Raw genomic sequence first — 14379 nt, forward strand, 5'->3', positions numbered from 1 at the left:
ATGGGGATGGCCATCCTCTTATCAGAGAGACTCGCAGGCTGGTTCAGGAGATGGGTGGGCTGCAGGCAGTACATTTGTTTCGGGAGGCGAACAGAGCAGCAGACTGGGTCACCTCCTTCGTCGCTCGGCACTCCAGAGATTTTCTATGGACAGCTATAGGAGATATTCCCTCTCTTTTATACTTTTTACTTTCTGGCAGGATGTACTCAAGTTAGAGCTATATAAATGCCGCATTTACCAAAAAAAAAAGAAAAGAAATAATAAAATCAAATCGTCATATTAAGAACAATCCCATTACCATATCAGGCCAAGAATGGAACGTTGCCGAAGATAGAAGGTTCATGCAGGCTGACCGAAGAATGTCCAGCTTCACTGCATGCAGCCCGTGCATCGATCTCCAGCGAATCCTTTCACCTTCTGATATCCCTCCACACAGAGCACACCCCTTCATTTTCCCCAGCTATAAATACTCCACCACTTCACCAGCTCCGCAAACACATCCAGAAATCATCAGACAATGGCTTCCTCTTCTCTTGCTCTCTCCTCCCTCCTCCTCCTCCCTCTCCTGGCCTCGGCCAAGGGAGGCTTCAGCGTCGAGCTCATCCACCGCGACTCTCCAAAGTCCCCACTCTACGACCCTTCGAAAACTCTATCCGACCTGGTCCTCGAGAACGCCCGCCGCTCCATCGCCCGCGCCGACCACCTCCGCCGTGCCTTCTCCCTGGCTGCCTCCGATGGCACTTACCAGTCCCCGGTCGTCTCTGACACCGCGGACTACCTCATGGAGGTCAACGTCGGCACGCCGGCCAACAAGTTCTTCGCCATCGCCGACACCGGCAGCGACCTTACCTGGACCGACTGCGAGCCCTGCGAAGGCTGCTACCCGCAGGTTTCCCCCCTCTTCGATCCCACAAAATCTTCCACCTACCGCGACATCTCATGCCGGGCGAACGCCTGCGCCAATCTACCCCATGCGAGCTGCTCAAACGACAGCTCCACGTGCCAGTACGCCTACGGCTACGAAGATGGATCGCACACTTCCGGCAATCTTGCATCCGAGACCTTCACCTTCGACGTTGCCGGCGGCCGCCCCGTCAAAATCCCCAAAGTGGCGTTCGGATGCTCGCATGATAGCCAAGGGAGCTTCAGCAACGCAACCGCCGGGCTTGTCGGCCTCGCCCGCGGTTCTTTGTCTCTGGTTTCCCAGCTGGGCTCCGTCATTGACAAGAAATTCTCCTACTGCTTGGTTCCTTACTCCGAAAAATCCGTCTCGAGCAAGATCAGCTTTGGTGCCGACGCGGTAGTCTCGGGCCGGAATGTGGTATCCACTCCTCTTATCCAGGGTCTTAACGACACTTTCTACACCGTTTCTCTCCAGAGCCTTACCGTCGACGGCGATAGTATCCTGGTGAATAGCGGGGATGTTATAGTCGACTCAGGCACGACCCTGACGATGCTCGATCCAAGACTGGTGCGATCATTGGAGGATAAGTTGACGAAGATCATCGATCTCCCGACGGTAAAAGATCCCGAAGGGGTGTTCAACCTGTGCTTCGATGTCAGCAAAAGCCGGAAAGTACAATTCCCGGATATCACGTTCCAGTTCGACGGGGCGGCTTTGACATTGAGCTCCGTCAATACGTTCATTCCGTATGACGAGAATACTGCGTGCCTTGCTATCGTGCCGACCGAGGAGCTTGGGATCATTGGCAACATTGCTCAGCAGAACTTCAACATTGGCTATGATCTCGAGAACCAGAAGCTCTCCTTTTCCCCCGCGGATTGCACCAAGTTCTGAAGGGTTCTTATTAGCTATCGATGTTTTCCCTTCAGTGTCTCCGTTCACTAGTTTATGGACTTTTGTCTTTCCATTTAATCTATTAATCTGCACCGAAATATTTCATAATAAATTTCTATGTAAAACAAATAGAGTTCACTCATTTTAATTCTTTCTATATCTATACCACTAAAAATGTCTAGAAGAAAGATCACTCATTTTGGTACTCTTCGGCCCACCCATTGCTTGGGTACGGAATTAAAATTATGTGGGAATATATTTTACTATGATCCGAATGAGCTCTATCCAACATCAGGAAACATATATAAATTTCTTGTCCAAAATATATAAAGGATTTTTCCTTTTTTTTTTAAATTTTGCATAAAAAATTCACTTTGTAATCAAGTTTGCAAAAAAAAACAAATCAGATTTATTTTATCTGCAAGAAAATATATAGTTAGGGTTCTTGGATAATTCTATTCCGGAGTCTAAGTACGAGATGCAAAAGTTTAAATAGATGTCTTGTGCATATTTAATAATTAACTATGCATATCACTTATTTTATACTTACGTCCATGGATAGGGTTTGCAAACTCTTAAATATTTATCATTTTCTAAGAAAGAAATTAAACTTTTTCTAGAAAATTAAAATTAAATATGTTTTTAATAAAAAATCCTTATTCTCTTTTTAGCCCGAGAATATATGTGTGTCTGTCTATAGAGGCCAATCTCGTAGATACAAGAAACAAGGAGGATAGTTTATAGCCAATGGCAGGATCGATCTGAAATTTATCTATCGGGCTGAGCTGTAGCATATGTCAAACACCTGAGCAGCCGTTCAAACCATCTAAATTCTATATAAAAGACAAGGATTCTCCAACCATTTGCTGTATGTAGCCTATGCACACATCATATATTGGCCAGCACCCCAAAGAAGATATTCTTCTACTAGGGGTGGCAATTTACACTGCCCTATCGGGTACCCGACCCAACCCGACCCAAGCTTAATGGGGTAGGTTTTACCCCATCCTAGCGGATTTAGGGCGGCTACGGATAATCAAAAAATCTATCTTAAACTCGACCTACATATATATAACTCTTTATAATCTTCTCCTTGAAGCAAAATAAACAATTGGCTTCTTTAGCCTCACCATACCAAGTCTGTCTAACAAGCCTCGTCTAACTCTGCTCGCCTTGTCCCACCCTGAGACTCTACCCACCCTGCCTGGCCCCGAGGCAAGTACTGGGCAGGTATAGGTAATGGCCTATCCGATCCACATCTGATCCGTTGCCATCTCTATTCGCCTCTCTTTTTATTGGGGCCATTCCATTTTCCCTCCCTCCCCCCAAATGAGTGTCCTTTTCCTTTCAAGTTTATTAAACATTAGTTTATTAGCTTCCTCTTAAATTTGACTAAGCTCTTCCTACAAAAATGACACACCAACACCTGAGCCTTTTCATTTTGATCACACGGATGAACTAAAGATCTTTGCTCAACATCCATAGTTATGTTTTCTTTTTTATTTTTGTAAGAAAGCAAAAAACTAAATTTGATTACTCTTGTAACAACTTTCCCTCACTCCTTTAACCTTCCTCTATCTCCACCATCCAATAAAGTTGTCACACCCCGACCTGTAGGCATGGACCGAACATGTGGTAGGTGGCCGTACTTCCTCAGGGTTAAATTGCAATAGGATATACAAGGCATGCATTTATCATACATATAAATATCAACTCAAAATCAATGTAGTGATATTACTACAACAAGGCACATATAAGGTCAACTAGTTTCTAATTTCCTTTCAGCTCAGCCTATAGTCCATATCCAATCTATTCTTCGGCATCTAAAAAATATACGAAGAGATGATTGAGCTAGAGCTTAGAAGTCATCTTTACCTCTAGATGGATCAAGCATAATATGCTCAAAGCATCAATTTTCAAAATATAAGATTTTCAATTATAACCAAAATATTTTGATAAATACATGATGTAAAATATGTTTATGATCATAAATTTTAAAATATGTAATGCAATTAATTAAGAAAGAATTTTCAAATCAATATAGGTAAATCATCTGCTCCCTCTTTTAGCCTTTACTATGGCTATGATCAGCTAGTGGAAAGCCTTGCAAGAGACGAACTCCTAACTACAATATGCGATCATTAGCATATGCTAATGATTTAGCAGCCCTGAAGGAAACTACCTCTAAAATCACGCTAAAAATATACTTGCAACTACAAGTGTCAGCCATCTCACCCTACTAGAATAACTGAAAGTAAACTAACTCCAGACTATAATATGCCGTCAATTGGTATGTGCCAGTGATTGCACTGGAGGTTTGGAAAGAGACTTTATTTTGAACCCATGTGATCATAGCCATATTAGATTGCAAACATGAAAAGTGATTAAATCAACATGAATTTTGATGCAATAATAATTCAATTCATGCCCAAGTAAATCATTTAATGCTTGATCCTATATTTTAAAATTTATTTTTTATGATCATAAATTTTAAAATATGTAATGCAATTAATGAAGAAAGAATTTTCAAATCAATATAGGTAAATCATCTCCTCCTTCTTTTAGCCTTTAATGTTTTTAATCAATATAGGTAAGTCATGGTAACGTCTTTAATGTCTTTGTGTAATAGCTTTTCTTCACTTCTCTTTCTCCCAAATGAAGGAAATTTAATTATGGGAAAAAATCAACGGATTTTCCTCTGGACAACAAATATAAAAAATATTGATTTACCGAAAATAAATACCAAATAGGACCTGGATTTTCCAGGTTTCCCTCGCTCCAAGTTTGCCCCTTCCCCACGAGGCGAACAGACGGCAGATCAAGTGCCTATTTACATCGTACAGACGTACGTCAGATCAAGTCGGCATACATGTACAGGAAAGAAATAATAAAATCAAATCGTCATATTAGGAACAATCCCATTACCATGTCAGGCCCAGAATGGAACGTTGCCGAAGATAGAAGGTCCATGCAGGCTGACCGAAGAATGTCCAGCTTCACTGCATTCATGCCTGTGCATCGATCTCCGGCGAATCCTTTCACCTTCTGATATCCCTCCACACGGAGCACACCCCTTCATTTTCCCCGGCTTTAAATACTCCACCACTTCACCAGCTCCGCCAACACATCCAGAAATCAGACAATGGCTTCCTCTTCTCTTGCTCTCTCCTCGCTCCTCCTCCTCTTCCTCCCTCTCCTGGCCTCGGCCAAGGGAGGCTTCACCGTCGAGCTCATCCACCGTGACTCTCCAAAGTCCCCACTCTACGACCCTTCGAAAACTCTATCCGACCGGGTCCTCGAGAACGCCCGCCAATCCATTGCCCGCGCCGACCACCTCCGCCGTGCCTTCTCCCTGGCTGCCTCCGATGGCACTTACCAGTCCCCGGTCGTCTCTGACATCGCGGCCTACCTCATGGAGGTCAACATCGGCACGCCGGCCAACAAGTTCTTCGCCATCGCCGACACCGGCAGCGACCTTACCTGGACCGACTGCGAGCCCTGCGAAGGCTGCTACCCGCAGGATTCCCCCCTCTTCGATCCCACAAAATCTTCCACCTACCGCGACATCTCATGCCAGGCGGACGCCTGCGCCAATCTCCCCCGTCCGAGCTGCTCGAGCGACAGCTCCACGTGCCAGTACACCTACAGCTACGGAGATGGATCGCACACTTCCGGCAATCTTGCATCCGAGACCTTCACCTTCGACGTCGCCGGCGGCCGCCCCGTCAAAATCCCCAAGGTGGCGTTCGGATGCTCGCATGATAGCCAAGGGAGCTTCAGCAACGCAACCGCCGGGCTTGTCGGCCTCGGCGGCGGTCCTTTGTCTCTGGTTTCCCAGCTGGGCTCCGTCATTGACAAGAAATTCTCCTACTGCTTGGTTCCTCACTCCGAAAAATCCGTCTCGAGCAAGATCAGCTTTGGTGCCGACGCGGTAGTCTCGGGCCGGCATATGGTATCCACTCCTATTATCCCGGGTCGGCAAAACACTTTCTACACCGTTTCTCTCCAAAGCCTTACCGTCGACGGCGATAGCATCCCGGTGAATAGCGGGGATGTTATAGTCGACTCAGGCACGACCCTGACGATGCTCGATTCAAGCCTGGTGCAATCATTGGAGGATAAGTTGACGAACATCATCGATCTCCCGACGGTAAAAGATCCCCAAGGGTTGTTCAACCTGTGCTTCGATGTCAGCAAAAGCCGGGAAGTACAACTCCCGGATATCACGTTCCAGTTCGAGGGGGCGGCTTTGACATTGAGCTCCGTCAATACGTTCATTCTGTATCACGAGAATACTGTGTGCCTTGCTATCGTGCCGACCGAGGAGCTTGGGATCATTGGCAACATTGCTCAGCAGAACTTCAACATTGGCTATGATCTCGAGAACCAGAAGCTCTCCTTTGCTCCCGCGGATTGCACCAAGTTCTGAAGGGTTCTTATTAGCTATCGATGTTTTCCCTTCAGTGTCTACGTTCACTAGTTTATGGATTTTTGTCTTTCAATCTATTAATCTGCACGGAAATATTTCATAATAAATTTCTATGTAAAACAAATAGAGTTCACTCATTTTAATTCTTTCTATATCTATACCACTAAAAATGTCTAGAAAAAGATCACTCATTTTGGTACTCTCTAGCCCATGCATTACTTGGGTTCGGAATATATGATTAAAATTATGTGGGAATATATTTTACCATGAACCGAGCATCGAGCTCTATCCAACATCAGGAAACATATATAAATTTCTTTTCCAAAATATATAAATGATTTTTCCTTTTTCTTAGATTTTGCATAAAAAATTCACTTAGTAATCAATTTTGCAAAAAAAAATAGTCAGATTAATTATTTCTGCAAGAAAATATTTAGTTTGGGGTTCTTGGATGATTCTATTCCCGAGTCTAAGTACGAGATGTGATAGTTTAAACAGATGTGTTGTGAATATTTCATAATTAACTATGGATATCAGTTATTTTGTACTTACATCCATGGTTAGAGTTTTCAAACTCTTAAATATTTATCATTTTCTAAGAAAGAATTTAAACTTTTTCTACAAAATTGAGAATTAAATATGTTTTTAATAAAAAATCCTCATTCTCTTTTTAGCCCGAGAATATACGTGTGTCCGTCTATAAAGGCCAATCTAGTAGATATAAGAAAGAAGGAGGGTACGTAGTTTACTCAGTGGCAGGATCGAACTGAAATTTATCTATCGAGCTGAGCTGTAGCATGTGTCAAACACCTGAGCAACCATCCAAACCATCTAAATCCTACGTAAAAGACAAGGATTCTCCTACCACTTGCTGCATGTAGCCTGTGCGCACATCACATTTTGGCCAGCACCCCAAAGAAGATATTCTTCTACTAGGGGTCGCAATTTACACTACCCCATCGAGTACCCGACCCAAGTTTAATGGAGTAGGTTTTACCGGCTACGGATAATCGAAAAATCTACCTTAAATTCGACCTACATATATATAACTCTTCATAATCTTCCCCTTGAAGCAAAACAAACAATTGGCTTCTTTAGCCTCACCATACCAAGTCTGTCCAACAAGCCTCGTCTAACTCTACTTGCCTTGTCCCACCCCAAGACTCTACCCATCCTGCCTGAGGCAAGTATAGGGTAGGTATGGGTAATAGCCTACTCTCTTTTTATAGGGGCCATTCCATTTCCCCTCCCCCTCTTCCCCCAAACGGGTGTCCTTCCCCTTTCAAGTTCATTAAATATTAGTTTATTAGCTCCCTCCTAATTTTGACTAAGTTCTTCCCACAAAAATGACACATTGTTCCAGCACCAACACCTGAGCCTTTTCATTTTGATCACATGGATGAACTAAAGATCTTTGCACAACATCTATAGATATGTTTTCTTTTTATTTTTGTAAGGAAGAAAAAAAACTAAATTTGATTACCCCTGTAACAACTTTCCCTCACTCTTTTTACCTTCCTCTTTCTCCACCATCCAATAAAGCTGTCACACCCCGACTTGTAGGCATGGACCAAACATGTGGTAGACTACCATACTTCCTCGGGGTTAAATTGCAATAGGATATATAAGGCATGCATTTTTTTCATATACTTTAATATCAGCTCAAATTTAATGTAGTGATATTACTACAGCAAGAATATTTATACCATAACAAAATTTAGAATGATGTTTAGAGAATCTTATAAAATAAAAACATACAACTATCTTATCAATTCATTAACTTAAGCAAAGTACATATAAGGTCGACTAGCCCCTGATTTCCTTTTAGCACAACCTATAGTCCATATCCAATCTATTTTTCAGCATCTGAAAAATATAAGAAGAGATGATTGAGCTAGAGCTTAGAAGTCATCTTTACCTACAGATGGATCAAGCATAATATGCTCAAAGTATCAATTTTCAAAATATAAGATTTTCAATTAGAACCAAAATATTTTGATAAATACATGATGTAAAATATGTTTATCACCATAAATTTTAAAATATGTAATGCAATTAATAAAGAAAGAATTTCCAAATCAATATAGGTAAATCATCTGCTCCCTCTTTTAGTCTTTAAGACTATGGCCATGATTGGCTAGGGAAAAGCCTTGCAAGAGACTAACTCCTAACTACAATATGCGATCATTAGGATATGCTAATGATTTGGCGGCTCTGAAAGAAACTACCTCTAAAATCACACTAAAAATATACTTGCAACTACATGTGCCAGTGATCACCTTACTAGAATGACCTAGAAGTAAACTAACTGCAGACTATAACATGCCGTCAATTGGATGCCATCATTTTTAGAAGAGTAAAAGAACTCCTCAGCAAACAGGAGGTGTGATATCTAGGCCGAGCTTGCCACTGAACTATAAGCCTCCACCTCCTGCATCATCGATGCTTGCCGGAGCACTCTAGAAAGGAATCTACGCAGATGATGAACAGAAGTGGGGACAAAGGGCATCCCTGCCTCAACCCCACCGATGACTTAAAGTACTACGAGAGATAGCCGTTTATCAGTAAAGCAAAAGATGGGGTCAGAATACATCCCTAAATCTACCTGATCTACACTGGGTGAAAGCCAAATCCCTCCAAGCAGCAAGCCACGAAGTCCCACTGCATCCTGTCGTATGCTCTCTCCATATCGAGCTTGACACCCATCAGGTTCCTGCATCCCGGCACCCACTGAAGATCCAACATGAACTCGTGAGCAATGAGAACGTTGTCTAAGATGGACCGCCCCCCAATAAAAGCACCTTGCTTAGGGCAAATGAGTATCGGTAGGATACCCCTCATCCTTTGGACTAGGACCTTCGCTACAATCTTGTACAAGGTGGTGCACAAGTTGATCGGCCGGTAGTGGCTCGGCTCTATCGGATCCTGCCTCTTCAGTATCAAGGTGATGAAGGTCCTCTTCCACTCAACGGGCATCATCGCCGATGAAAAGAGCTGCTAGATAGCCGTCGTCACCTCCTGCCTAATGATGTGCCAGTTTCTCCAAAAAAAACTGGTGGGAAGCCATCCGAGCACCGGGCCTTATCCTCGCCCAAAGACCAAAGGGCTTTTTGGACCTCCACATCTAACACCGGCATGACCAGAGCTGTGTTCTCGTCCCCAGACACCCTCGACACTGGGCCCGACTCACAATCTCCACCTGCCCCACCCACTGACTTTGTCCACCTGGCTCGAAAAAATTGCTCCATGGTCCTCTTGATAGTATCTGGGTCCTCTATCACCTATCCATTGATGTCCCTGATTCCTCTGCCGCCGGATGATGGTCGACTGGTGGAAGAATTTTGTGTCCTAGTCACCCTCCATAATCTACTGAACTCTGGATTTCTATCTCCATAAAACCTCCTGCTTCCTGAGTAGGGAGTGATGCTTGACCAGCAATCCCCTTAGTTCCCTCTGCTCTACATGTGAAAGGCTGCCCCCGTGGTCCTCTAGAGCCTGGAGTCTAGCAATGGAGCCTTTAGTTTCCTCCACCATCCTGAAGTGTTCCCTACCTCCGTCCTATTCCATCTGAGCAGCCGGCGCCTGGTCAGCTCCAACTTGCGAGTCACTCTGTACATCACATCTTCCTGAACTAGCGTCCACCACGCCTCCCTCGCCACTTTCTATGACCGCGGGTAGGAAAGCCAAACCTTCTCAAAACAAAAAGAATTATGAATCGAAAAGACATGTGAGGTACTCACCAAGATAGGGCAGTGATCTAAAGCAATCTCGAGTAGGTGGCGCACCTAGAAGTCCAGAAACCTCTGGATCCAGTTGGTCGAAGCGAAGGCCCTATCGATCCTCTCCCAAACATGCACCTGCCCCAGCCTATTGTTGCACTAAGTGGATCTTGGACCGGTGAAACCGAGATCAGCAAGCCCATTGGATAGGATGAAGTCCTGGAACTCCCTGATCTCGATCTTGTTGCTAAAAGCCTTCCACCCCCCACCCCCACCCCACTTCTCCTCCAGGTCGTCAATGCAGTTGAAGTCCCCCGCCATCATCACCGGGTGCCCCAGCTGGATGAGATTGGTGACGTCTTCTCATAGAGTTCTTCTCTCCCTATAGTCCATACTAGAATAAGTAGCCAGTAGGACCCAAGGAGACCCATTCTCCTCAGAGATCACCAGAACCACCTGCTGACTACATTTGTAGAATATGTCGATGCTGCAGCCTCCTAACCTCCATAACACAATAATGCCCCCTGATAGGCCTTGTGACTCCAATGCATAGCTCCCCCAGGATCTCGAGATGGACCACCTCACCCACTGCAAACTAGCCTCCAACAATTGGGTTTCAAACATGACATAAATCTCGGGGTCGTGCAAATGCACCAGCCTACAGAAAGCTGGTCTAAAAGATGGTTTTCTAGCTCCTCGACAGTTCCATTAGAGGATCTTTTTATCATGATTTGGGGGGTGATGGCCCGGGCTGCACCCTCCTGGTCCTGCTTCGCCCCAGCCACTCCCTTATCCTCCTCTCCCTCACGCTGGCCCCTCTAGCGCCCGCCTAAGTTGTTGGGCCACGGCCTCATGCGACGGCTCGTGAGAGGGCACACCAGAGCCATTGCCCGTGACACCCACCTGGCCTTCTTCCCGGGGCACCCTCTCGAGTCTCGTAGCCCCAGGGCCTTGCACCAAGCCAGACTCCTCCCCGCACGCCTCCACCATGGTGGGGTCTAGCCTCTCCCTTTCCTTGGCCGTGTCTGGGCTCGTCACCTCCCGCCGGGGAGGCCCATTCATGGCAGTGTCCATGTGGCCTGCCAGCCCACGCTGAGAGGTGGGGGCAATGAACGCTCGCTCTCGGCCGGCTCCGCCTCCCCGTGCATCACCTCCGAAAGCCTGGAGGCCGCCCCCAATTACCGGTGAGAGGCTCCAACTTTGGAACCTTAGCCAGTCGCCCAACGGGTGTGTCGGGCCCTTACCCGGCATGAGGGGGGGGGGGTCCCCAGCAGGCTGGCCCGACTGCCATCGGTTTCCTCCTTGTCGGGCTTCTGGCCTGCTTCAGCAAACCTGGCCCAGCTCCTGCGGCCCCACCGCTTGATCCATCGCCCGGCTTGGGCCTGGACCTAGGCCTTGGTCCTGGGCTTGGCTTCCACTAGGTTGGTTTTGACTCGGTGTCGACTCTGGGTGAGTCACAGTGGCCTCCACCAGACTCGGGGCCGAGTCACCGGCCTCGGTACTCTTCTCCAGCGAGTTATGCTGGGTAAGCTTCTTGGGATTCTATTGTTAGGGTTTCCCAGTGCCCTAGGGCGCAGCGGAAGATACGGGATTATAAAATTTTCTTATAAAACCCATTATATGAAACCCTAATAAGCCAAGATCGCCTTAATAGTATAACCAAATAATGTAGAAAATATAATCTTGGTATAGAAGAATACCTATCACGCTATATCAAATATATCTGAAGATGTCCTAAGGTGCCCAAATGTTCACCCTCCGATGTTGATCCACACAGGAATGGGTTCAAGACTCTAGCTCCACCAAAACTTGATTCTAATTGTTCAATCCTTCCAAAGGATTTAATTGGCTGATTTTCCTTCACTTCTTCCTTTCTACCTCTAAAACATTCACTAGCCTTTTTATCCTAAAGAAGACCCTCTTGTCCTGGGTTAGGACAAAAGAGAGAGACTTGTAAGAAAGAAGGGATAAGGGAGAGAGAAGGAGAGGCTTTTTCTTGGATGATCTTTAGAACCCCAAGGGACCTCCTTATTTATAAGAGATGGAGGGATGCATCATAAAGGGATGCATCCCATCCACACACCTCATCATGATGAGGCATGTGCCAAGAGATGCATCCCATCATGATGGGGTGCTAAGGAGAAGGGTGTATCAACTTCTTTCTCACATCTCCCTCTTAAATCCTGATGATCCAAGGGCCCAAATGCAGTGAACCAAAGCCAATGGTCCAGATCTAGGTGCCATCTAATGGTCCAGATCAAGACATCATCATCCAGGGTGCCATCCAATGGTCCAGAAGTAAGATGCCATCACCGATGGTCCAGATTCAGGCGCTGAGCAACGGTCCAGATCTTTCATCCAGAGAGCCATCCAGTGGTCCAGATTCAGGCGCTGAGCAATGGTCCAGATCTTTCATCCAGAGAGCCATCCAGTGGTTCAGATTCAGGCGCTAACCAGTGGACCAGATCCTTCATCCAGAAAGCCATCCAATGGTCCAGATGAAGGCGCCAACCAGTGGACCAGATCCTTCATCCAGGAAGCGATCCAATGGTCCAGAAGTGAAGGCCCTATCAAACCCAATCCAATTGGGTTTAACCAACTTAAAGAAAACATTAAACCTAATCAAATCAGGTCTAATTAAAGTCAAATGGGTTTCAACTCTTGGCTAACCCATATTAGGTCATGATCTAATCATATTAGATCAACCAAATCTAAGAATCATATTCGAATTTAATTTGAATCAGGAGCTAGGGTTTGCAACACGTGCTAGCATGTTCATCTTGCAAACATGATCTAATCCAATTAGACCCTTGATCAATTCCCTTGTGTGTGACCCATTGGGTTCCTTATCTTAGCCAGCAGTAGGTGCAGCTGCAAGTTGACCTAACCTGATTAGAATACCTCTAATCCAATTTAGGTTCAATTTAGTGCTAAACCTGACTTAGCAATCAGAACCTTTCTGATGCTTTGATCTAATCAAACTCTTTGATCCGATCAACCCACAAGACATGATTGACGTCTAGCCGGAAGATGAAGAATGTATTGGACAAATCCAAACATACCCTTCAGTGGAAAGTTACTGTGCAATTCAATCCCTCAGTCATATTACATCCTGAATAAGTGCTCGAGTATGGATCAATATCAAACTCAATCACTTATTCATGTCTCTCTCAATCTTTTATATGATAATTCAAACAATGAAACATTAGAAACTCTTTCTAATATTCATTTTGCTTTGATCAAAGGCTTCTTGAATCATCATAAGATTAGAGTAAGTAGGATGTTACCTTCTCTTACTAGAAGTGACTGATTCCTTGTTGACCTACTCACAACCTTCGTACAAAATCCACCATATCCAGAATATCCCGTACACAACGCAATGTCGTGAATGAGGGTAAACCAAAACATAGCTTCAAGTGCACAAGGTACCATGGTGATCTCAGGTCTAAGGATCACTTGCACAACTCCCACTATGAGAACCATCTTTTGATAATTAAGTAAGAATCCATAAGATGTTCTCATGGCTGGTCATTTCAGTGAACTCATTCCTCTAATGAGCACCCACATCTTTGTATTAGTGTCTCACACAAGTGATTGTGAGATCAATCACCCTCTACATTGAGCATACATAAGATGTGCCAGTCTTTCCGGTAATATTGATCCCCGACTCAATATACCAATTTGACTGGGAATATTCTAAATTAGGATTTTAGGTCTCACTGGTATGATCTCATCATAACCCTAAAACCAATGTCCTAATTTATGGGGTTCATCGTCCAATAATAAAATAGATAAGCAGCAAATGATGAAACACAATGCCTTTATTGATATATATCGAGTGTCAAAGTACATGATTTGGAGGATTATAAAGAGAAACCCATCAAATGATTGGCTTATAGGGCATCTAGTCTTTCAATCTCCCACTTGCACTAAAGCCAATCGCCCTTATATTTTAACCCCATACAATCGAGGTGACGATTGAATTGCTGCTGTGGTAGAGCTTTAGTAAATGGGTCTGCTATATTGTTCTTTGTGTCTACTCGTTCAATCTTGATGTCTTGTCTTTCGATTATCTCTCGAACAAGGTGGAAGCGTCTCAAAATGTGCTTGGATCTATGATGAGACCTTGGTTCCTTAGCCTGTGCAACTGCTCCAGTGTTATCGCAATAAACTGGGACTGGTCCGGCAATCTCAGGAACTACACCCAGCTCTGTGATGAACTTCTTCATCCAGACTGCTTCCTTAGCAGCTTCACTAACAGCTATGTATTCTGCCTCAGTAGTTGAGTCAGCTACAGTTTGCTGTTTAGAACTTTTCCAACTCACAGCTCCACCATTCAAAGTGAAGATATATCCAGAGATTGACTTGCTATCATCTGGATCAGATTGAAAGCTAGAATCTGAATAGCCTTCTAGTTTCAATTCTGATCCTCC

General features: G+C 44.7%; 1 protein-coding gene and 1 pseudogene across 1 annotated transcript; both read left to right on the forward strand.

Moving 5' to 3' along the window:
* The first annotated feature begins 517 nt into the window (after positions 1–517).
* LOC120104501 (aspartic proteinase CDR1 pseudogene) lies at positions 518–1798 on the forward strand (annotated as a pseudogene).
* A 2566-nt stretch (positions 1799–4364) lies between these two features.
* On the forward strand, positions 4365–6227 carry LOC103720458 (aspartic proteinase CDR1-like). Its single transcript, XM_008810164.4, has one exon. The coding sequence runs from the start codon at positions 4941–4943 to the stop codon at positions 6225–6227; it is 1287 nt and encodes a 428-aa protein (XP_008808386.3). The 5' UTR covers positions 4365–4940.
* Positions 6228–14379: the final 8152 nt, after the last annotated feature.

The sequence above is a fragment of the Phoenix dactylifera genome, chromosome 3 (genome assembly GCF_051530095.1).
Source record: "Phoenix dactylifera cultivar Ajwa chromosome 3, Ajwa_hap1_PhDact_Kaust_v1.1, whole genome shotgun sequence".
In the NCBI taxonomy this organism is placed as follows: Eukaryota; Viridiplantae; Streptophyta; class Magnoliopsida; order Arecales; family Arecaceae; genus Phoenix; species Phoenix dactylifera.